This window comes from Podarcis erhardii (genome assembly GCF_964252035.2).
Source record: "Podarcis erhardii genome assembly, chromosome: 16".
Lineage (NCBI taxonomy): Eukaryota > Metazoa > Chordata > Lepidosauria > Squamata > Lacertidae > Podarcis > Podarcis erhardii.
In genome coordinates, this window is record NC_138514.1 from 16,195,386 (window position 1) to 16,221,315 (window position 25,930).

General features: G+C 44.0%; 1 protein-coding gene across 4 annotated transcripts in view; it reads left to right on the top strand.

Moving 5' to 3' along the window:
• DRD2 (dopamine receptor D2) overlaps positions 1-23,864 on the top strand; it is a 69,555-nt gene extending 45,691 nt beyond the window's left edge. For 3 of the 4 annotated variants that reach the window (XM_081844428.1, XM_081844429.1, XM_081844430.1), the window contains exons 2-8: positions 9,765-10,063; positions 14,532-14,641; positions 14,839-14,975; positions 16,601-16,800; positions 18,815-18,901; positions 21,151-21,484; positions 22,969-23,864. In XM_081844428.1, coding sequence (XP_081700554.1) covers positions 9,791-10,063; positions 14,532-14,641; positions 14,839-14,975; positions 16,601-16,800; positions 18,815-18,901; positions 21,151-21,484; positions 22,969-23,162 — 1,335 coding nt within the window. In that variant the 5' untranslated portion in view covers positions 9,765-9,790 and the 3' untranslated portion in view covers positions 23,163-23,864. The remainder of the gene's footprint in view (positions 1-9,764; positions 10,064-14,531; positions 14,642-14,838; positions 14,976-16,600; positions 16,801-18,814; positions 18,902-21,150; positions 21,485-22,968) is intronic. The other variant, XM_081844431.1, reaches the window with a different exon arrangement.
• The last annotated feature ends 2,066 nt before the right edge of the window (positions 23,865-25,930 follow it).

The following is a 25,930-nucleotide window of genomic DNA, read 5'->3' on the forward strand; positions in this document are numbered from 1 at the left end:
TTTTACTGGCAGAACTCTTCAAAACAAAACAGAAGCCTCAAATGATACATCCAAAACTGTTATGCAATGTCTTGTGCTGTCCAGCACAAGCTCAGCATCTTAGAAATAAAAGGTAACTCCAAAAATCAAAAATGGTGTTTCTCTCCCCCATTCCAGCCTGCCTTAGCCTGCTTTAAGGCTATGCAGCTTTGAGAGAGCCATTTATCACATCTGTTTGTTGCATTCAGAGAAAGGCTAACAGCCACCAGCCTTTCAAGATGGTGAATTTGCAACTCAAGACCTTGGTCACCTGATCTAAGGTTACAACACTCACATGTTAGCTAGCAGAAAACAAGAGAGAATTGATTATCAGAGCCCACTTAGAAAACTACTGTGGAAAAACATTAGCAATACGCATCCAGCCATTTTTCCATTTTAAACCTTCATGAAATACACATACATTTCCCATTTCTGTTTCAATTAAATTAATTATACTGAACAGAGATCTGATTCCTGGGTGCAGATGCAGCAGAACTGTGGTGGAAAACTGGGCTAGCAAGCACAGCCAAAATGGTTTCTTTGGAAAATGAGTTGAGGAAATCCAAGGATGAATAAGTCGGTGCCTAATGAAGGGTTTTTGTGATAGTTCTGCCACATGTCCAAATTACAGTGCCCCCGGCTCAATGTACAGAAGCCAACCAGACTGGCTGCTGGATCTTCCCTGAACATTGGTGGTGGTCCTCCACTGCAACAGAGGATAGCATGCTAGCTTAGAGGACAGTGTTCCTTTCTCCCCAGCTTCTGTTGCCTGAGCCTACTGGCTTACTCGAAGAACCATATGACTATTTCAGCACACATGCCTTAACCCTGTGCTGATCCAGCTCGGCCAAACTGTTGACACCTTTTATGTCACTTGAGTTATCTTCTTCCTTTCCCCACTTTCACTTCCAGCCTTGCCCCATTGTTGCCTCTTTATTTGCAGTGTTCCCTCTCCTTTCCCCCACCTGCCGCCACTTCACCGTAAATAGTGATGGGTGCAAATTGCATAAAATAGCTAATCAGTCAACATTGTGTCTGGTATTCCCAGAGTGCTGTCATTCATCAATAATCTTAAACTGTACATCTAAAGCAGATGTGGTTGGCACAACTTGTCTTTTAGTGCATTATCCTTTGCAAATCCCATTATTCCGGAGAAATCACCTTTTTAAAAAATAACAAACTCAAAGCTGAGTAGCATATCTTGTTCATGGTTAATACTTACCATACTTCATTTCACCCAGTAAATGTGGTGGCAAATTCAGATGTGAAAGGTCCCTTCATATATGTCATAGCCTCACCCTTTCTTAGATTATACAACCTTCTAAACAACCTTCCTGTTAACCACCCTGAGACCTGTGGGTACAGGGCGGTGGGGCATGGGTGGTGCTGTGGTCTAAACCACTGAGCTCTTGAGCTTGCTGATCAGAAGGTCAGCAGTTTGAATCCCTGAGATGGGGTGAGCTCCCATTGCTCTGTCCCAGCTCCTGCCAACCTACCAGTTTGAAAGCACACCAGTGCAAGTAGATAAATAGGTACTGCTGTGGCAGGAAGATAAACAGTATTTCTGTGCACTCTGCTTTCCATCACGGTGTTCCGTTGTGCCAGAAGCAGTTTAGTCATGCTGGCCACATGACCCGGAAAGTTGTCTGTGGACAAATGCTGGCTCCCTCTGCCTGAAAGCGAGATGAGTGCCGCAACCCCATAGTCGCCTTTGACTGGACTTAACCATCCAGGGGTCCTTTACCTTACGTGGTGGTATACAAATTTTAACAACAACAACAAATTTACACAATAATCTTAAAATTATACAATAGTATTCAGGGATGCATTGCAACCATCAGTGCAGATCTCCATGTGTTGCTGTTCACCTATATCTAATATTTTCTGTACATGTACATGGGCAAATGATTTGGAAAGCTCCAATATCTTCTTTCTGGATGACTTAAGGTGTGTTTCCCTTGAAGCTCCATTGTAGGTAGCAAAATTTGTGCACCGTTCCCTTGAAACTGAAGCCCCATTTCTTTTCCATGTTCCCAAATGCTTAGCTTCAGAACATACAGTGGCTAAAAAGTTCCTCTTTCATGGTGATTAGGTAACTCTAGGATGCTGGAGACAGTGACCTTGCAGGCACCCTGCTGCAGAAATAGTAATGGGTCTTTACCCCCATCCCACTCCCATGAGCCTGGACCACTAAACCATTGCCTATATGTGAAGGCAGATTCTTGCTTTTCCATTTAACTACAATTTTGGGACTCTTTTTGAAGTGGCTCTCTTTCTTATCGCAGACAGAAATGCAGGCTGAAAGTACAAACAGCCATATTTTTTACTGAGCCTCCCTTACTAATGCGACATTATTGGGGTTTAGTCTGCTTTCCCCTCTATAAAAGGCACAGCACTCCCTCCTGATTATTTCAGTTGACCTTTTCTGCACCTTTTCCCAGTTCTTCAATATCCTCTTTGAAAGTATTCCAAGTGTGGCTGAACCAGAGATTTGCAAAAGGGCATTACGATATTGGCACTTAGATTTCCCATCACCCCCCTAATAACCCTTAGCATGGAATTTGCCTTTTTCGCCATGGCTGCACACTCAATCAAAGTCAGGATAACGTTTCTCAAATGTTTCTCAAAATCCTCCATCAAAAGCCGTGGAATTGTAAATCTCCAGTCTCTTGTCATTATGTGCTTTTCTGCAGCGCAGTGTTTTGAAAAACGTGCCTTTTTCAATTATGTTGTACAATTATATGCAGCCTTCGACAATGAGCACCATAGCCATATCCAATTAGCATAAACCTTTGCAAAATCATTTTGTTTACTGAAGTGTTCTAATCAGTGTTTAATCTTTCCTTGAGCCGACCTAGATAAAGGCATAATCAAACAGAAATGGCAAAAAAAAGTGATGCAGTTACAGAAGCTTTTGAAGCTGCCAGGGATGGGGGGGGGGGGAGAGACGACCACTTTGGCAGCATTTTCGTTGCATAACTAAAACAGATCTCTAGGGGGAAATAATTAATACTCTTCCACCCCTGCCAAAGTGTGTTCGGAACTGTCGGGAGCCATATTTTAATTAAACAGCAAACCATAAACTGTACCATAAATACCACCATTTACAGAGCAATTTAAACTTATGGAGCAGCACTTCAATTTTTAATGTGCCTTCTGCCCCTCTTGCCCCCCCCCCATGACTGCTCAATAAGGCATGTTGGTTTTACATATAATCTAAGGGCCTCATAATCTAAGGGGGCCTTGGCATCTTGCCAATTTTTCTTTTTCAAACACCAGGCAGATTTTACTCTCTAGCCCAGAGGTGCCAACTTCTGAAGGAGAATGAGGGTGTCAGTGTCACACGGTGTGTGACGTCAGGATGTCAGAGGAGCCGGGGTGTAGCCAAACATGGCGGCAGCTTCTCCTCCTCCTGTTGCCACTACCACCAGAACATGGGGGGGGGGCTGACTCCCTCCACAATATTGGGTTCTCCAAAAAATGGGCTTGGTCCCTGGGAGATGGCATCCCCGATCTAGACCCAGTTGCTTATTAGCAATACACATGTGGCATGTGAATCTATGACTGTTTAACAGTCCCACAAGTGCATACTAACAGTTTAGCAAAATGCATGGAGGTTTTATTCAGAATCAAATTATAAAGTCAGCTATGAAGCAATGCAAGTGTTCATATCACTGTCTTATCATTTTGAGAACAAGTGAGGATTCTTTTATATCATTGGGAATCACAACCATATTTAATTTTGACTTGTTGTGGAAATGATAATGAGTAAGCAATATGAAAGCGGTGCTTGTAAACAAGAGACAAAAAGAACAGAAGGAAATACACAAACCTTTAAAGTCAATCATGTCATATGGCTTTGTACAGCGGACAGAAACAGCCTTACACAATCCCTAAGATGCAGAATGTTCTTGTTTACAAGCATAAGACAATCAAGTAGATTATACTGAGCAGTCTGAACAGAATGAAGAACCAGTTAATATACAGAACACAGCCTCTCAAGAACTTCAAAAACTTTTGTGAGTAAATACCAGTACAAGTACAGAGATTTCTGAAGAAAGTGACAATGAAATGGCTAACCAAAGAATTAACAAAAGGCACTAAAGGAACATGCTAGGGGATGGTGGCACACAAAGAAGCAATTCAAGCTCTTTGCTGCCTTAAAGAATTGGAAAACAAAGTAAATTATCTAGTGGAAACTCAGCATTGCACACACAAAAATACCAGCTGTTCATCCTACTAGTGATTTCAGAGACAATAATGATGTAGGCTTATGGACCACACTGAATAACAAGGAAATATTCTGCATTAAGAAAGGTCCATCAGAATGGCAGCCATATGGAGCACATCCAACAGGCAGGTTATTTTAGTTTATCAGTGAACTCAGCCACTGATGTTTCCCATGTTGGTCAATTAACTATCATGGATGTTCTCAAAACCAACCTAAACAGAAGAGCAACAGTGTATGGGAGTATAGCTGGGAATTTTTTCATTTTTGGTGAATCTGCGAGCAACCAAGGAACAGATTCACAATGGCATTGAGTTCTTGAGTGTCCAAAGGATGTTAACCTTAGTCTAGTCAATGAACTCTTCCATCTCCATCTGTACATAAAACAAGCTCACCCTGAAAAAGACAAATTCAGCCATATTCTAGGAGAAAATTCAGGCAGCTTTTTCAAATGGGGAAATGATGTTCAGATTGTTCCTGTGTTTAATGGTTACAAACTGTACTGGCAAAAGATCATTTTCTAGACTAAAAAGGATAAAGAATGATCTACGGTCAACAATGCTCCAAGATTGGTTGTCTGATCTAAGCATTCTCTTACTGATTATATTAATATAATTGATAAGTTTGCATTGAAAAGAGCTCAAACGAATCTGTTCTGACTTTGTATACAGTGTAAATTTCCCCTACTTGCTATGATTCCCCTACAAATATTCCATGTGAATATCTTCATTAATTCCAAACTTTTGTAAACTTATAAAAGATTATTTAGAAATTTATAATCCTTTTATCAGTGCTAAAATTTCAGCAATGTTCTACTTTCATTGAGTATATAAAGAAGAGAATAAAGTTTTGCTTCTCGTTATCAGATACTATTAGGTTTGGGCCTCCTAAGGTCTCCTAGCTCAGGGCTTCCAGTTGCTTTAATCCAGGCATGAAAGCATGTTGCTATTCTTCCCATTTTACAGGTAGAAAACCAAGGCTGAAAGGTAGTGACAGGCTTCACCTATGACAAGCATGTTTGGCATTCTTTTTTTATTTTTATTTTTTATTCAAAATTGTAACAAGACATATTATCCAAAAACATATCACCCTTGTTTTCCCCCCCAATTTTTCCTTCCTCACCCCCTCCCAAACAAAACCCACCCACCCCCACCCCACCTCCCGACTTCACTCAGTTCCAGTCTTTGGTTTCTCTAAGAATGCGGTTTTCTGCATGTTACAAAGTTGTATAGATCCTCAAACTATTTAGCTGATCAATAAAAAGTTTGTGAATGTTTATTCAAAACCTGCCAAGGAGTCCATTTCGCTTTGTTGCATCTTCAGATACCTTGTAAAGGGTTCCCATTCATCCTTAAAGTCACAGTTATCCTTGTCCCATAGCTTATATGTCAGTTTTGCCAGTTATGCATAGTCCATGAATTTTTCTTGCCATGATTCTTTAGTTGGGGTTTCTTCAGTCTTCCATCCTTGTGCTACCAGAACTCTCACGGCCGTTGTTGCATACATGAAGATGTTTTTCAAGTTTTTTGGCAGGTCTTTCCCTATAATCCCCAACAAAAATGCCTCGGGTTTTTAAACAAATGTTAAATGGAACATTTTCTTCAATTTGTTGTATATAATTTCGCAAAAAATTTTAATTACCTTACAATCCCACCACATAAGATAAAATGTCCCATCCTTTTCCTTACACTTCCAACATATATTTGAACTAGTTTTGTACATTTTCCCTAACTGCACTGGTGTTGTGTACCATCTGTACATCATCTTCATGTAATTCTCCTTTGATAGGGAACAATCTGTAAATTTTAAGTCAGTTTTCCATAATTTTTCCCAATCATCCATCATAATGTTGTGACCTACATCTTCTGCCCATTTAATCATATGTTTGGCATTCTTAGAGTCTTCCTAAGAGACATGCCTGTTGGCAATTCTCCTCTCAAGAAGCGTGCCCTTGTAATGCAGAACCAGGAAGGTACACTCAAGGCTTTTGAGAAATCAATTAAGATTTCTGTTGCCTCCATCTTCAAACCCTACTCAACAACTAGTTTTATGGGGAAAGCACCAGGCCTCCCTCATTTGGCCCATGGGGCCATTTGGGCCAACCCTCTCCCACCTGACACCATATATGACCTGGCTCAGCCAAAAGAGGCTTGCTTCACAAGCTCCATCCATTAGCTGCTTGTCAGGTCTTGCAGAGCTCTTTGAAAGGCACTTTGTGAGCTGTGCATTTGTGGGTCTGAATTGAGATGTGAGTGGTCCATGGGGGAGGTCCATGATCTGTCCCACCAACCAGATCCAATTTCCTACCCCTGTACAAGAGCCAGGGTAGTGTAGTAGTCAAGAGCGATAGACTCGTAATCTGGGGAACTGGGTTCGCGTCTCTGCTCCTCCACATGCAGCTGCTGGGTGAACTTGGGCAGCACTCCCTTGTGGACAACCTTCTGAGAATTGCATGCCACTGATAGTGAGTGAGACCAGAGATGAAAGTGAGGAGGCCAGAGGCAAAAGTTGGGGAAGCAATGGATTTGTTCAGTGGGCTACATTTCAGGCTTACAAAGCCAGGGGTTTCTACAACTCCCTCGCCATCTTTCCATCCAGGCAAAATAAAAATAATTCAAGGACATGCTTCAGCCATGCAAGAGCATGCACAGAGGGTGTGGAGTTGGGTCTGGGAGACTCATGTGGGTCAGAACTACAGGTTCTCCACCTTTGGGGGCAATTCTAGGACCCAATACCCCAGTAGTTTTTTTAACTCTCTGTGTGAAGTTATCTGACAGAAGTTCACAAAACCAGGAGAAGTGTGTTAGTGGTCTTGCCTCCCAAGGGGATGCCCTACCTTGCTTCTCTCCAGCCCACAGGTGGAAGAAAATTTCACCAAGAGTAGACTATAATTTGCCGAAAGGACATCTCAGAGGGGAGGGGAAAGGAACAGCAAGGAAGGAGCTTTAAAGCATTGTATACTTGGCCAAGAAGATGGCTTAGCTCATCAAGTGCAATATAGAGGGGGATTATAGTCTTGTATCCAACTTCCTCTTCAATTAATATGGTTAACCTTCTTGTTTTATCTCCCACCGAGATAAGTCAAGGGGAGGCCATTGAGTCAAGGGGAGGCCGCTAGGAAGGAATACTAAACATCTCAGACCAGCCAGCCTTTCAGTCCAAGAAGTGAAACTTGAATAAGCTATAGATGGATCATTTGGAGGGGCGTTCCCTCCCCCCTGCGCATACTGAGCAATATGCAAAGTTTAAAGTTCTACAAGTCCCTTTATCTCAGGTGTCGAACTAACCTCAAAGACAGATTTAGGGGAGCACAACTAGTTTGGTTGTACTGGGTGCGAAGCCTCAGGGGTGCTGCAGAGGGCACAGCAACTAGCATGTAGAATGGATGTTGAAATTTTTTAATAAAAAGTTTTTATTTGTACTTTTCAAATGTATACATTCCATTAACTTTACTACCATTTTAACATTTCAAAGTTTGACTTCCTTCCCCCTCTTTCTGTGGTTCCTTAAATTTATTTTAAAATATCTTCTGCATATCCAAATTCGTTTAATTTGCTCGTTTAATTGTCTGCTTTAAATATAAACTCTTATGAAACTGCGGGTTATTACAATAATCCTGCCAATGTTCTTACCTGTTTGCAATTTATCTGTAAATATTCAATAAACAATATCTATTCTTTAATAATAATAAAAATGTTATCTTGATTTCTTACTCTTCTGGTAAGTTTCGCCATTTCTGCATATTCCGTAAGTTTTTGTATCCATTCTTCTTTTGCTGGGACCTGCTTCTTTCCATTTTCGGGTGAGTAGCATTCTTAGTAGCAATGTAGGTAGTTTGATCCCTATAATACCCAAAAGAAAAGCTTCTGTTGTTTTTTTACAAACGTTATTTTGAACATCCTTTTCAATTCATTGTATATCATTTCCCAGTAAGCTTTAACCTGACCAGAATGATAAATATGATAAAATATGATAAATATGATAAAATATGATAAAAATAACCTTCTTTCTCTTTACATTTCCAACACTTGTTTGATTTAGATTCATACATTTTTGTCAGTTTACTTGGTGTTAGATATCAACGATATATCATTTTCATATAATTTTCTCTTAAACCATAACATGCTGTAAATTTTATATCCATTGAGCCGTTGAAATTTGAGACGACAAGATCCACTGCTGTTATTAGGAATAGTGGAATGGATATCGACAAGGTATTGAATTGTACCAGCTCCTGAGTTGACAAATTTCTCCTGGGTCTCTGTGTGTGTCAGGGAGCTGGGGAAGGAGTTGTTCCCTCTAGATCTAAGTGTTCCACTGTTTCTCCCCCAGCACACCCCCAATATACCCAGTTGCTAGAGAACACAAGTGCAAAGAGTTGTTGTTCTCATTGGGGCATGTAGTTGGGCACTGTGAGAACAGGATGTTGGACTGGATGTGCCATTGAGCTGATGCAGAAGGCTGTTCTTAAATTCCTGGAATTTATTTTTATTTTTTAAAAAAATATTTTTATTGATTTGATAAGAAGTTCAAATATAACAAAATGAAAGAAAGCAAAGAATCAAAATGTAAACCACAAAGCCTCGCAGTCTGGAAGGACAGGAGGTACAGCACATCTCCAAAGGAATAATAAAGTATTGACTCATACAAGGATTCCCTTTACAAATATCAAAGATAGGTAAAAATGAAAGTAGTCTCCACCTGTAAGCTCCATCGTTATTGACAATAAAAGCTCTATAAAGTCTTAGATGAGCCAGGTGTTTGCACAGACTTGTAATGCTAGGCAACTGGGTGCCACAATATCCATCCGATAAATAAAAATCACCTTGTATAGCAAAAAAAATAAAGAAAATGGGTCATTTGAGCTTAGCCCTTAAAATACACTCAGTTTATAAGAGATCTTTTCAAGGAGGGCGATTTTTGCAAACCCTATTCTACTTTGTTAAATACAGATTTTTTATTTTTATTTTCTGTCGCAGTGTTGCTTTTTAAAGCTTTCTATGCAGACTTATTGCAAGGTGTCAATGTATCATCAGACAGGAAGGTTCTAAAAATCCTGAGAATGAATGGATAAAATCATATTAGGTGTCCTAGGCAGACTTATGTACAAAGGGAAGGGAGGCATGGCAAAGTGAGATCAAAAGACTGTGCAGTGTACAGACAGTAGCAGGAATCTCCCATTGCTTTGCAGAGCAGAAATGAATATAAGATCCAGTTAGAATGGGCAGCTCATTCCCAACCAGCCATTGGTGATAAATTGGCATAGCATGATTGAAAATGATAAACACCTAAAGTAGGGCAATTGTTTGTTTGTAGTGAGACAACCACCCCCCAGTTTATGTTGGCTTCTGCCTGCATCTTATTAAATTTCAGTTCAGCATCAGTTTCATGCTGGAGCCTCTCTCTGAAACATCGTTGTTCAAATATGGTGGCCTTAAGATCTGTGACTAAATGTTCCACACTGCTGGTTACCAGTTAATGACCAACTCTTTTGTCTTCCCCTTTTGTGGTGAGGCAGATCCCCAAACCAGCTGCTTCTTCCTCATGGATTTCCAGAACATGTCCTCGTATGATGACAGCTACGATAACCAAACCCTCAATGGGTCCAGCCCAGGACAGGAGCCCCCTCAGTATAATTTCTATGCCATGCTCCTCACTCTCCTCATCTTCGTCATCGTCTTTGGAAATGTACTGGTGTGCATGGCTGTGTCGAGGGAGAAGGCTCTTCAGACGACCACCAACTACCTGATTGTCAGCCTCGCCGTGGCAGACCTGCTTGTGGCTACTTTGGTGATGCCATGGGGGGTCTACTTGGAGGTAGGCAGACTCTAGGAATAGTCTATTGCAACTTGCCCTGGTTAAGAAGCCTTGAAGCTCATCCATTTAGGGTCAGGAAGAAATGACCCAAACACTTGGGAAGTGTTCAGATGTGGGGAATATTGTGTTCATTTTTCTGATTCTAATGGTACTGCTTCTGTCCCATTTTCAGATGTTCCTTTCACAGAGCAGTACCTGTTGCATTATGGAACTGCGGCTTTTTGATCGATATACTGTCATCCCACAATAAATTCCATTCACACCAGTGGGCACGGTATAACATAACAGCAAATGTTATTAGACAGTGTCGCTGCTCCCCCACACTTTCCACACATGCATGCTTCTGTTTCACTATGTTTCCCCCCATGAAAATGGCAGGAAATGACTGTATGGCGGTATAACACCCTAAATTTTGTAACTTTACTTCCATAATATTCTGGGTCAATGGGGTTGCAAACAGATTGTTTTGGAACCCATTACCACAGAAGGGAGCACTAAACTCCCATTAGATTCTGCTAGAAGTGGGTTTTATGTCATGCAAAAGCTCAAATATAATATTAAAATTGACAGAGTGAAATTGAATTAACTACCTAAGAAAGGGAGGGGATAGGAACTTTTTCCACCTGCTCTTCACAGTGGACCATTCCAACCTGACACTCCCAGACTTGACTGAAAATCAGAACCCAATCAGATTATGCACTTTTCTTGCTTTTGTGATGCTGTTTCAGTGCAGAAAATGTACGCATCTTATGTAAAAGATCCATGCAAAATGTGTATTTTATAGGTAAATGCATTGAAAATAATTGGAAAGAAAGACCAGACAGTGAGGCCTAGAAGGTTGCATTTGGCTCCTGGGCTGTAATGACATGTACTGTATTTTTTGCTCTATAAGACTCACATTTTCCCTCCTAAAAAGTAAGGGGAAATGTGTGTGCGTCTTATGGAGCAAATGCAGGCTGTGCAGCTATCCCAGAAGCCAGAACAGCAAGAGGGACTGCTGCTTTCACTGTGCAGCGATCCCTCTTGCTGTTCTGGCTTCTGAGATTCAGAATATTTTTTTCCTTGTTTCCCTTCTCCAAAAACTAGGTGCGTCTTGTGGTCTGGTGCGTCTTATAGAGCGAAAAATACAGTATATCCCGGAGCAGGAATTTTGGCTCAGGGCATTGCAGTCTTTAATGCATGCAGTGTTCAAAGGGCCAGCTGTGGTACTGTACAGATTTCACTTTAAAAATCCTTCCTTCCATGTCTTACACTCTGCTAAACTCCCACCCGCCCAAGAACATTGCACAAGATTTTAGCACTCCCGCTTACTTAACACTTCAACTTAAAGACTGCCAAGCTGAGGAAAGACCTGTCCATTTCAAACATGCCCCCCCCTTCCTGTTACTCTTCCACCTCATTAGGATGTTGATCTGTCTGTGGGGTTCCTGTGGGGAGGAACTAGGCAAGCCCTTGAGTTAGTTAAATCCTGGTTGGCTCAAAAAGCAGGGGGCCCAATATTCTAGCAAGCACCATCAAGTCTTCCAGGAAATCTACCTTAGTAGCTGTTATTTTGCACACTCATTTCCCCAGTGGATGAACGGATGAATGAAATCTTTATTGCCAAAAGCTATAAGCCAGGCACCCCCAACCTTCGGCCCTCCAGATGTTTTGGACTACAATTCCCATCATCCCTGACCACTGGTCCTGTTAGCTAGGGATCGTGGGAGTTGTAGGCCAAAACATCTGGAGGGCCGCAGGCTGGTGGTGCCTGCTATAAGCCATCACAGTTGGTCACAATGCGTAGAATGCAAATAATTGATTTGAAACTGAACAACAACAGCAGCAAAGCAAACATACAAAAATGCAAAAAATCACACCTGCATAAGTTAAGCACTCCACATCTCACACTCCCCCTTATGCTACTTGTCTTGGCGCCTAGCTCTCAACTTACTTGCAGCCAAGGCAAGTTTTGCAACCAGTGCAATAATAAATATGTTATTGCCAGCCAGCTAAATAGAGAATTGCTCAAGGGGAGGTCAGTTGGAAAGAGAGCAAAGGATGTAATTGACGAATTTTTGTCTAGGGGATGTACATAAGGGGCATCGTAACGAATAGCGTTGAATGTCCTCCATGTCTCCCGACTCAACAGATGCAGTCTTAGGTACACAGGGATGTTATTGAATCTTCCCATTCAATACGCGGAGGGCATACACTGAAGACACAAAGCTGTAAATGCTTTTCTAAGGGGTGCCAGCGTGAGATTAATGAAGTATTGCTCCAGCCCAAAAGATGTTTTATATATTGGATACCAGAATGAGTATGCCAATATACTCATACAAATGAGTTCAAATACATTTTTTCTTTGATGAGTTGTTTGACTTTGTTAGAGGCAAAATTTGGCAGGGAATCCACATTAATCCCACAATAATAGAGAATCTTACAGATTCCCTAATGGATGCTATTCACCTGCTGGATGGACATACATTTAAGTTTCATTACAGCACAGGAATGCCTCTCCTGCTCTTTCTTCTGTGTTCCATTCCAAAGTAAACAAACAAACAAAAAAAATCAATGGAGCTTGTTTCCTTTATATGTATATATCTGTGGCAATGCTTGCCACACTTTTCAAGAGCAAGTACAGGCAACAACAGACCCGGACTCCCTTTGTATGATCCTCAACCTGCTTTCAAATGGAATATCAGTTTATCCTTTCCAAGAGAATAAAAATAAATAATGACTGATTGTTTATCAGACAATAGACAGTGTCATTTGGATTTTGATGGTTTTGCCTTGTTCCAGTTGAAATATTGCTTGCATATTTTTAATGTGACGCATGAAACTCATTTGTACGAATGCACTGCAAGAAAAGCGTTCCCAACAAGTTTTTGACTGCCAAGAAATCAAATTCCACTGAAACATAGAACGTTTGCCCATTTCTGAAACTGCGTTTATCAAACAATATTTGCATGGGTGTGTTCTTTCCCCTTTAGAGTGTATGTGATTGTGGGGGGGGGGGTTAGATTTTTAAATACATTTTTTTTAAAAAAACACCACAATTCTAAAACCATTTTGGACACATGGTGTTTGGGTTTTGCATTTCCTACATCTCCAGATCAAAAACACCCCTGTTGTTGAGTGCTCCACATGAGAGTCAAAATGTTTTTTTGGTGCCTTGTCTATCACCTGCACCCAAAATGCTTTGCTGCTAAAAAGGATGCTGTTGCAAATGCACATTGTCCCCAGAAGGCCTCTCTGCCATGCAGCTATAAGACATAATGGGGGGGGGGATGCAACCTTTTCTATTTTGCTATGAACCACTCACAAAGTTTCACTATGAAGTGATTTAATTAATAAATAAAACATCCCAGAGACAGTGTCATTCTGGGTGTCAGATGCCAGGGGCAGGGCGTCTACTGGCCTGATGTGACAGATCTCTTCGTAAGCTGCGTTCCACAACCACCACAAAGAGTGCACTCCCCACCAGCATTGTGTGTAACACTTCATTAGTTTGTCTTCTAATTCCTTCTGAAGTCTCACATCCTCTCCCTTAAAGTGAATGATGCTGAGAGACATTGATGTAGATTCCAAGAATTACAGAGGCCAGGGAGAGCTGAGGGGCAGGTGGGGGGGAGTCTGTTGGCAGCTTGCTGGATGTATATTCAGGAGCATGTTGTCTGTTTCCAAATCCCCCCCCCCCCCGCTGATAGGATCAGTGCTGATCTCTCTGGACAGGCAGGTCTAGATTTTTACATTCAGACAAGCTAGACTGCAACAGCCAAAAGCGGCAAGCGATGAACATCTGGAAACCTGATCAAAGGTGTGATTTGTGCAGGAGAGAGAAAGGGAAGGAGAGAGCGCTTATGTGGTTATGCTGGAACTGTCTTGCTCTGGGCATTTGAGAAATAAATTGATTGATTGATTGAAGAGATTGCACCAAAGAAGCTCAGATGCAGCCCATGCCAGCATTGTTTCTGCGCTTCTTGGATTATTCCATAACAAAACTGTCTCTAAGTTCCTCTAGGGCAGCCGGCTCCCAACCTGGTGCCTTCCAGATGCTTGGATTACAATTCTCATCATCACCACCCAGCATGATCAGGTTGACTGGAGTTGATGGGAATCATAGCCCAGAACATAAGGAGAGTGTGAGGCTAGGGGAGGCTGCTGTAAAGGCCATCTGGCTGGAAAATGGAATAGGTATACCTGGATAAACAAATCTCTCCAGGGAATCAGCTATACAGCTGAATATAGAACATTTCAAATGTGTTGTAAAGTGCAATATACAAATGTGACACTAGATGGCGATGGTGAGCTATGGCTAATTCAATATATTTTTCAAAATGTTTTTTTTTAAAACACACACACACACACACACACACACATTTTCACAGTGTTTTTATATGTGTGTAGATTCCACCCAAGTCTTCATTATTGTTGTACAGAGTCTTGGACTTCCCCATCCCTGACACCGATGCTGTTTTCTTCTCAGGTGGTTGGTGAGTGGCGTTTCAGCCGCATCCACTGTGACATCTTCGTCACCCTGGACGTTATGATGTGCACAGCTAGCATCCTCAACCTTTGCGCCATCAGCATCGACAGGTAGAGAATCCATCTCTGAGTTGCTTCCCAGCTTGCAAGGGATTGCATGCTCCTTCCAGCACAGCATCACGAATCCTTGCTATCTCTGGACCTGAACTTTCCTCTGCCATCCTTCCCCTCCTTGTTTGTTTTTCAGCAGTGCAGGTGAGCTCCAATGCCACACTGAGTTCCCACTCTTGTGTCTCCCTTCCAAACAGGTATACTGCTGTGGCCATGCCGATGCTTTACAACACACGCTACAGCTCCAAGCGCAGAGTCACTGTCATGATCGCCGTGGTCTGGGTCCTCTCCTTTGCTGTCTCCTGCCCACTGCTTTTTGGGCTGAACAACACAAGTAAGCAGAATAAAATAAAATAGGGGGTGCATTCTGTGCTGGGCTCAAGTCTGGGGGGGTAGGCTGTAAACTGAGCCAGCATTCTCTCTGTGTGTCCTGGTCACAACACAGCCTTCCTCTTCTTGTAACCCCAAAGGGTAGTTTGTGCAGAAAGCAAGCAAATGTACCAGTGGCGTAGCGTGGGTTGTCAGCACCCGAGGCAAGGCAAGTAATTTGCGCCCCCTAACCCGTGGATTTTAGTAGGGGCAGAGAGCTGCGAATGCGAGTGCGCCCCCACCAGATGTTGCGCCCGGTGCGGCCAGCCCCCCCTGCACCCCCCACGCTACGCCACTGAAATGCACACATGTGCACACACAAGAAAGAGTAAAATAGGCCTACTTTCAGCACAGCAATTGGGAAGAACAGCCTTTACGAACAGTGCTGGCAGAGGCTGATGGGAGTTGTAGTCCAATAACAACTGGAGTGCACCATTGTGTCAAAAGCTGGTGTAGATACTCTTTATTCTCCTGCCCCAATTATAATTCCATGTTATTTTTATGAATCCGCAATGGTTCATTTGGAAAGAGTGGCCAAGGTCCATCTAGAAAAATAGCCCCATGGGTGTCTCTTGGTCATGCTGTATATCTGCCACAGCACCATCTGATCTCCTGAGGGGGTGCAAACTTCCACCACTCACTGTCAGGGACTGGCTGGATACAGAGGTGTGGTGGGAGGCAGCAGCTGGGTAACACCGAGGGAAGAAGGCCCAGAGTTGGAGAGATGATGAGTGGTCAGTGGAAGAGGACTGGAGGAGGTGTTGGAAATTGCAGAGGTAACAGGGTTTAGTGAGCAGGAAGAGGCTATAGCAGAGAGCAGTCCAGAATCAGAGGCAGAAGCAGTCCAGAATCAGAGGCAGAAGCAGAGACTGGAGTGGAGGAGGACCCCAGAGAAAGATATGAAGCAGGCTGCTGAAGAAGCCTGGGTTTTTTCCCCTTCCTGCTGTGACCAGCTCCCCTCCCTGCTGGTTACCCAGAACCGGCAGCAGTATGACACGAGTAAAGCAGAAACAGGCAAAACAAAGGAGCCTCAGACTGTTTGGGAAGTAACCAAGGGAGGAGGAGACTTAGAGAGCTGTGAGAAGGTGGGGGTCTTCAGTCCTCACAACTGCCTCACTGGGGCAAGACATACTGGGAAGAGTTGCTGTGCTCACTAGGCCTGAACTATTTTGTTTCTTTGAATAAAGTTAACTTCACTGACACTTGGGGAGTTATTGCTGACTGGCTCCTGCCTTGCCATTCACTCTCCTCCTCCTCCCCTTGTCTCTTAAATAACTTTATGGAACTGCAAGTCAGAAAGACTAGTAAGGCAGGGAGACAGCATGCCACCCCCTTGAAATTAGCAGTGTATTGGGATGGGGCTGTGTCATGTATATGAGGCTGGATAATTTCCATAAAAGCCACGCAGTCTCCACTGCTGAAGATCTCAAGCTTGCATTGGAGTTTATTGCGTTGGGACCAAGTGTGATGAGGTTCTCCCCCAGAAACAACATCTTTTGCACCTTCTTGTAGTAGCACAAACTCACATGCAAGCTGGCAGTAGCTCCTAATGGCTGGGACAATGCTCCTGCAATCTCTTGTGTCTTCCAGAGAAGAATGAGTGTTTCATTGCCAATCCTGCCTTTGTTGTGTATTCCTCTATCGTCTCCTTCTACGTCCCCTTCATTGTCACCCTGCTGGTGTACGTGCAGATATACATAGTGCTGCGGAAACGCAGGAAGCGGGTCAACACCAAGCGCGTCGCCGCCACCAACGTGGGCCTGGACCCTGACACCGAGGCCCCACTGAAGGTAATCAGAACCCAAGCAACACCCACACACCAATCTCCATCTCCTCTTTCCTCCCTGATCCTTATTTATCCCCAAGGATTTCCCATCTCCTCCTTTTCCTTCCCCAATCTTTGCTGTTTGGCGTGAGTGGACCTGAGATGGCTGTTTGGTTCTCTGACTCAGGTAGGGCTCCTAGACAAAAGCAGAAGAGGCATCAGTCCTCAGCTGCCATCCTGGTTTCTGACATCGCTATCCCATTGCATAGTTAAGCTATGGAGCTCACTTTCCATAGGAGATGGCAGTGGCTACCAACTTGGATGGCTTTAAAGGAGGGTTGGACAAATTCATGGAGGAGCAGGCTATCCACGGCTGCTAGTCATGGTGGCCAGGATGTACTGCCATGGTCAGAGGCAGTAATGTTCCTCAATACCAGTTGCTGGAAACCACAGGAGGCGAGAGTGCGCTTGGGCTTGGGTCCTGCTTGAGAGTTTCCCCACAAGCATCAGTTTGGCCACTGTGAGAAGAGAATGCTGGACTATAGATGGGTCATTGGCCTGATCCAGCAGGCTCTTCTTATATTATTGCACCCCCAATAAAGGGGGACTTCATCTTCCTACCATGGTTGACTGTCCTTGCCCTTAATTGGCACACCAGGAGTTGAGGCAACAGTTAAAAGCATGTTGCTAGTGACACTGGGGAGAGCAGTTCATCCTACATACCTCCAAAAAACAAAACAAAACAAAAACCTGGAGGCATCCCATCCTGTACCATTTAGTGACAACTTCCATAACAATAGCTGAACAGGTGCAAGCTTGAGATCAAAGTGGAAAATATGACCAGGGGCTATACAGATTGTGGCCCTCAAAGCTTCTCAACCCATGCATTCAGGCTCTCAATAAATGTTCTAGTTTTGCTGCCTGTCCAAAGGATGGAAAGTATAGAGTTTATCAAGCACCTGGGAAGCCACAGTATATGACTGTGAGCCTATCTGTGTTTATTTTTTTTGAAGAGGGGTATTCACAAGAATTGCAGGCGTAACAACGTAGGAATAACCTTGCTAGATCAGGCCCAAGGGGCCCCATCTTGTCCAGCATCGTGTTCTCTCACAGTGGCCAATCAGATGGCTCTGGAAAGCAGAAGAGCCTTCTCCCTACTGGTGATGCGCAACAGTTCATATTCAGAGGCATACTGCCTCTGGCATGAAGGCAGGACCATCATGGCTAGTAGCCTTCTCCTCCGCGAATTTGCCAGATCCTCTTTTAAAGCCCTCCAAACTGGTGGCCATCCCTGACTCTTGTGGAAGCAAATTCCACAATGCACCCAAGTACTTTGCTTTGTTCAATCCTGAATTTTTCAACATTCAGCTTCACTGGATGGCTCTGAGTTCTAGTATTATGAGAAAGAGAGAGAAAACATCTCTCTGTCCACTTTCCCCACACCACGCATAATTGTATACAACTCTATCATTTCCCACCACCAGAACTGGCCCAAGACATTTTGGCACCTGAGGTGAACCACAAAATGGCACCCTCCTCCCCTCCAGCGAAGAAGAGGTGAAAATGAAGTTCTTCATCAGGAGCAAGGTGGAATAAAGATCTACATTGGAATCTGCTGCCCACCTGAGGCAGTTACCTCACCTTGGCTCAAGGGTGGGCCAGCCCCACCCACCAGCACCCCTTACCCTTTCTCTAAACAGGAGTTGCTCCAGCCCCTTGATAATTTTGATTGGAGTGATTCCTCTGTAAGGAAAGGCTACAGAAGTAATATAGAAAACTTTGTGAAATACATCTCTTACTTAGTTTTTCACCCACCTGCTTCACCCAGGATGAGCTACAGACTTTGCCAAGCTGATCCCTGTTTATTCAGGGAGACACACACAGTCAGGGCCCTCACATCTATATCCTCCATCCCCCGTCTTCTGAATTTCAAATCCATCTCTCTAGCTCACAGGCCAGACTTATCTCTTCTTACACTCCCTGTTTGTCCTTCCTTGCTTCCCCTCCCTTCCTTACACTCTCTCCCTCCCCACCCGTAGAGCAAATGCACTCATCTAGAAGACGTCAGGCTCTGCACACTCATCATGAAGACCAATGGGAGCTTCCAGCTTCACAAACGGAGAGTGGTGAGTTGTACTACAAGCAACAGCAGGCTTCAGGCTTGCAGGATCTCTTTCAGTTCTTAGAGTCCCTCCAGCTGGAGCCAGGAACTCAGCTCCAGGGAAACAGACATACACTTAGTGAGGATTCCTCTGAGCACTTGCTCTGCTCAGGAAACCTCAGTCTCCCCCCTCCCCAGAGAAAGTCCACCCTGGGATTTCTCCCAAGCTTTATCCATTTCAGCAAGTCCACTCCATGCAAGCTCCAGGTTTTGTACAGAGGGCAAGACACTCTCCCAGAGTCCAGCTCCCTGGTGAGTCTGCCTCCACACCACCATAAACTGCTGCTGTGCTCCTCTTCCTCATCACATGTACTTCTGAAAATGTAGGCAAGGATGTCTCCTGCTCCTCCTCATCACCACCATAAAGGGTAAAGGTAAAGGGACCCCTGACCATTAGGTCCAGTCGTGGCCGACTGGGATTGCGGCACTCATCTCGCTTTATTGGTCGAGGGAGCTGGCGTACAGCTTCCGGGTCATGTGGCCAGCATGACTAGGCCGCTTCTGGCGACCAGAGCAGCGCACGGAAATGCTGTTTACCTTCCCGCTGGAGCGGTACCTATTTATCTACTTGCACTTTGACGTGCTTTTGAACTGCTAGGTTGGCAGGAGCAGGGACTGAGCAACGGGAGCTCACCCTGTCACGGGAATTCGAACCGCCAACCTTCTGATCGGCAAGTCCTAGGCTCTGTGGTTTAACCCACAGTGCCACCCACGTCCCTCATCACCACCAGAGCCTGAGCCAAATTAACTGGTGGATGAACAAGTTAGTGGGCTGCAGTGCTGAAGAGGAGGAGCAAGTTCAGGGAGCGCTCTTGTCAGTGGGGCTCACTGGTGTAATGTTTCTTCCTGGCAGATGCCCAACAATGCCATCCTTTGGTGCCAGCCCTGAACCTGATTTAAAATGGGGAAATGCCTGATGTTGTTGTTGCTACTGGTTACCTGTATAGCATTAGACAGCTCAGGACCCCAGTATCTCAAGGACCAGCGTTGCTCACATGAAGTGACCTGAACCCCGCAACCATCATCTGAGGCACTTCTTTGTGTGCCCTGTCCCTGTTCAGAGAGTGGCAAGAAGAGTTCATGTCTTTTTAGTGGTGGCCCCAACTTGTGGAATGCTCTCTCCGAGGAGGCATGCCTGGCACCATCTTCATCTCCTTTTAGGTGCCAGGCAAATACTTTTTTTCTTTACCAGCATTTTGGCCCTTAATTTGGGCTAGCACTGTGGCATATTTCAGTGGGGTAAGATCTGTAAGTCCTGCCCTATATTTACACGGCTGTGTTTTTGGATTTTTATTATCTTTTCTGACTTGGCCTTAATGTTACTTTCTAAGAAAAGCAAGTAACAAATATAAATCACATGAGGCTGCAGCTCCTACTCAATCCGCTCGCCAGCCCCTTTACCAACCCTCTCCCCACACACCTGGCCAGCTCCTCCTCCCTCTACACCTGACCAAACTCCCTTCCCTTTACACCTCACCCATCCTTTTGCCCATCCCTTCACAGCTCACCCCAACCTCTTTTAAAGGAGGCTATCTATCCACATAACAGTTTGAACAATTAATACATCAATTCATTTGGCATGGACAGATAACATATTTTCATATTCCAGAATGAAAATGTATCATCTTAGAGATAGATTGTGCATTAAATCGGAGCCACTTGGGTGTTGAGTGTCTGGGAGAACAGGATTCAAATCCCCGCTCACGAAGATCACTGAGTGTCTTTGGGCCAGTCATTGTCTCTGTGTCTAACCTACCTCACAGGGTTGTTGTGAGGGGGGTAGAGAACCCTGTATCCTGGAAGAAAGGTGATATATAAATGTAGTGATGATGATGATAACAACAACAACAACAACAACAACAACAACAACAACAACAACAACAACAACAACATATCAATAGTATATGGAAGCCATGAATTGGATTACAAATGCAATTGTTAAAATCTGGAATTAAAAAATTGAATGTGCTGAATGGGGTTAAAATGCACTTCCCCCCTCCCCAATATTTTGCCTGGGATGGCACGAGCACCAGAGCTACAGATACAATCCTGGCTCCGTCAAGCCCTGCTGCTGCCAACCAGAGCTTAGAATTGCATCCTACACTGTTTCCCCCCCTTGAGTCACTCTTTGAATGAAGTAATTTAGGTAGGTTTTCTTAAATCCTTTTTGTAAAAAATTAATTAAAAATGGGGGCAAATCTGATCTTTGTCCAGGATGCAGTAAATCACATGGAAGAGATGGAGATGGCAACCAGCACCAGCCCTGCAGAGAAAACCAAACACAAGCCACCTGTGCCAAGTAACGATGAAGTGGCCATGCCAGCTGCTTCCAACCTCTGTGCCAATTCCACTCTGCGGTCGCCCACGGACGGCCCACCAAAAGTAGAGAAGAATGGGCATACGATGGATAACCCCAAAGCAGCCAAGATATTTGAGATCCAAACAATGCCCAATGGCAAGACGAGGACCTCCCTCAAGACGATGAGCAGGCGGAAGTTTTCGCAGCAGAAGGAAAAGAAAGCCACGCAGATGCTGGCCATAGTGCTTGGTAAGGGTTTCATGTCACTTGCACCTCCAGTTTACACTTGCACCATCCAAGAACCACCTTCCACTGAGTCTGATAGAAAATTGGAGACTTCTGATGCCTTTGTCCTATGTATTTATATCAATCGTTATAAACCACTGTTTGCATTCTTAAAGTTCCTAATGTGGGTATTTTTAAAAAATCATTAAAGTAATAAAGTAGATATAATTAAAATAATAATAATAATTTCTGCAACAGCCTCTGTCAACCTGATTCCTTCCATTGAATATAAGGCGATCAATAGTTACTTCACTGTCTGAGGCAGTTGCTTCCTAGGAATCATAAAAGAGAAGGTCAAATGATGCAGGAATTTCTTCTTGAAATTTGTTGAACAATTCCCATCAAATCCAGCTACAGCTGATGAGAGTTTCAGTCCAACAGCATCCAGAGAGCACCAGGTTGGCCAAGGCTGATACCAACATAATACATGTTGTTGGATAACAATTCCCATCAGCTGCAGCCAACATGGTCAATCATCAGAGATGACAGGAGTTATAGAGTCCAACCATATCTGAAGGGCCACAGGTTACCCATCCTAGCATTACCACGTGAGGAATTAAATTACAACTGCAGCTGCCAAAATAAAGAGGGAAATCTAACACCAAAGATGCAGTAGAAATTGAAAGCGGGCAGAGGTACTTTGGAAAGGTCTTTGATTGTGGGGCTCTTGATTGTGGGGCTGAAAACACACCTTATGCAGGGGAAAACAACCGTACTGTCATACCTTGGAAGTCAAACGGAATCCACTCCAGAAGTCCATTCGACTTCCAAAACGTTCGAAAACCAAATTGCAGCCAATCAAAAGCCACAGAAGCCCTTTCGGAAGTTTGGCTTCCAAAATTAGTTTGCAAACCGGAACAGTCACTTCCAGGGTTTGCGACATTCGGGAGCCAAAACGTTGGAGAACTAAGCTGTTTGAAAACCAAGGTACGACTGCATAAAGGTAAAGGTAAAGGGACCCCTGACCGTTAGGTCCAGTCGTGACCGACTCAGGGGTTGCGGCACTCAACTCGCGTTATTGGCCAAGGGAGCCGGCGTACAGCTTCCGGGTCATGTGACCAGCATGACTAAGCCACTTCTAGCAAACCAGAGCAGCGCACGAAAACGCCGTTTACCTTCCTGCCGGAGTGGTACCTATTTATCTACTTGCACTTTGATGTGCTTTCGAACTGCTAGGTTGGCAGGAGCAGGGACCGAGCAATGGGAGCTCACCCAGTCGCGGGGATTCGAACTGCCGACCTTCTGATCAGCAAGTCCTAGGCTCTGTGGTTTAACCCACAGCGCCACCCGTGTATCGTGCTGCAAATGGCAAGGAATATCATTTGCTTCTCTGACATTCCCCACATCTGGTGGTAGCAGATTGCATAAGTTAACTGCATTTTGTTGTGAAAAAGTACTGGCTGGCCGCTGCAATGCTAACCTGGCTCCTTTCATTTGTCCTCCTGCAGGCGTCTTCATCATCTGTTGGCTCCCATTCTTCATCACCCACATCCTGAACATGCACTGCAACTGTGGCATCCCCCCGGCCCTGTACAACGCCTTCACATGGCTTGGCTATGTCAACAGTGCTGTCAACCCCATTATCTACACCACCTTCAATATTGAGTTCCGGAAGGCCTTTATGAAGATCCTTCACTGCTAACTCTCCTGAGGACCAGGTGCATGATTAGCATGGTCCTAACAGGGACCGTGAAGACACCATGTGTTCTGCCTGGACAACGAAGCACACCATGTTATGGGTGTCATGCCTACATACATTTGTCAGCTGGGTCGAAACCACTGTAACAGTTGAAGGTTGTCTCATTCATGACCAAGGTGGCATTCAGATTCTGGGAGACTGATGGAGAAGAGTTCATTTCAACTGCAACCTTTGCACTGTGCTAGAAACAACAGCAGTTAGGGAAAATGCCCCAAGTAACACTTGTGGTCTCCAGTGCATTCATCACAGTGATTAGCCGAGCCTAACAGTCGAATGCATTGACTTGCTCGTGTGTAGCTCTGATGGATACATTTCTCACCAAAGACACCACCATCCTGTCTGCTTTGCAATAGGAGAACCTCTCTCTGCCACTGCTCCCCAAACCAGCCAGGACTTCTTAGGATTGTGTTCATTGGCCTTGTCTTCAGACTTCAAGGTCTGGTTGGGCAGGCTGCATAATGGCATTCAGTAGCCTCAAAACACTGTTGCCAGGAGGAGAATGTAAGAAAATGGAACCTCAGTGCGGAGGACACTGTATAACAATGATGTTTGTATGTGTATATATATATATATATAGTTGAATGAACTGAGCAGAAGCCCAAGCCAAAAAAATAAGAATAATAAATTAAAATATACAAAATCTTGTCTTGCATGGTATGCATTGTAATTAGTGTCTGCCCATGATGCTCAAAAACAATAGTCATCTCCACCAGCATCCACTGGCATTCCTTGCCTTCTCCAGCATCTTCTCTGATTACATGCCATTGTCCAGAAGGGAATCCAATGGAGCTGGGGATGAAAGAGAACTAAGAGGCAAGGAAGGATAGGTGGAAGACAAGGAAGGGCTGTAGCTCAGTGGCTTTGCATGCAGGAGGCCCCAGGCTAAATCTCTGATGGGCGGGCTGGGAGAGAACCCTGCCCCAAATCCTACAGAGCTCATGCCAATCAGTCAATCTGTCAAGACAGACAGATTAATGGTCTGGTTTAAGGCAGTTTCCTAGTTCCTAAATCAAGCATTCCAAGAAACCTCCAAGGAACGCTCAATGAAGCATAAATTGTTAGGAAAAGACCGCTCAGTAATAATAATAATAAATAAATTTTTATTTATACCCCGCCCTTCCCGGTTCAGAAACCCGGGCTCAGGCCGGCTAACAACAAATTTAAAACACTTAATTGATGCAACAAAAATAGCATAAAACGTGAATAACAATAAATTCAGAATTCAAAAATCAATTTTTTTTGGGGGGGGGGAATCCATCCAATAACCATTAGATGATCACCAGGGCCAGCTGGCTAAATTAGTCCTATTTGGGGCAGTGAGGAGACCAGGGGAGAATTAGCTGTGGGATCCCAGAGTGGGTAATCTTCATAAAAAGGGGAGGGGGAGGGAAAGAAGGGGAATAAAAGATCAGGCTAAGTTCAAGTTGAAAGCCAGGCAGAATAGCTCTGTCTTACAGGCCCTGCGGAAGGAAGTTAAATCCTGCAGGGCCCTGATCTCATGGGACAGAGCATTCCGCCAGGTCGGAGCCATCGCTGAGAAGGCCCTGGTCCTGGTGGAGGATAATCTGACTTCCTTAGGGCCCGGGACCTCTAAACTATGATTATTCGTGGACCTTAAGGTCCTCGGCGGGGCATACCAGGAGAGGCGGTCCCGTAAATACGAGGGCCCTAAGCAAATGCACTACTACTACTACTACTACTGCTACCATTTATATACTGCCCTATACCCAGAGGTCCTGCATTGTTCACGGTGGGCCCCAGAATTAATTCCTGGTATCTCCAGTAAATTTTTCAAAGGATCAAACAGGTAGTGATGAAAGACTCTCTGAGGGAGCCACAGTCAGAGATTGCTGTGTTGGTTTAGATTAGCTGTTGCCAACATCATGCCCACCTGTAATTTCCAGCAATTGCAATTCAGGTTCATGCTGCCTCCATCAGTGGAGTTAGAACAATAGCCAGTATGGCATAAGAACAGGGTTTATTTTCAAGAAGGTTTTATCTGAGACATCATTATTCTGGCATGATGGGAACTTTAGCCAAGCTGCGAAAATCTAGCATGCCCCATATCTGTGGAGAGCGTGTTGCATGGAAAGCCCATCTTGCAATGAAGCACTTCAGGCAGATTGGTTCCGCTTGAGTCCCAATCTACGGCAACTTTAAAAAGCGAACACATTAGGGCAGGGACCTAAATTGTTCTTTCTATGAAGTTCCATACAGGATTGCTCATTAGGGACTCAGGGGAGTGCTCCCCTAAGGACTTGCAAATTGGGGAGGGGAAGAAATTTGATTTAGTTCACATCTGAAAGTGGGCCTGCCTAATTCATACTCACTGAAACAATGCGCAAACAGAAACACATCCGTCCTTTGAAATACTTCTCTGAGTTTAGCAATGGAGTTATCCAGCCAAGTAAGGTATAAGAAAAGAAGAAGCATATACTCAAGCAAAATGTGCATTAGAACACGTGTATTGGTGAAAATAGCATACAAAAATGCATTATATTTGTTAGGGAAATGCTTTGAACAAAAATGTGCATTGGGAGAAATTTGCGCTAAAATCACTGATGAGTTTTGATGAGGATTTTTTTTTTAAAAAAAAATGCAAAATGATGTGGGAATGTGGAGAATAGAAAAATGAGAAGGAGGGAGATATAAAAATGGATGGATTTGCCCATTTCTGTTTGCATTGCAGTGATTGGGCAAGAATGGATTGA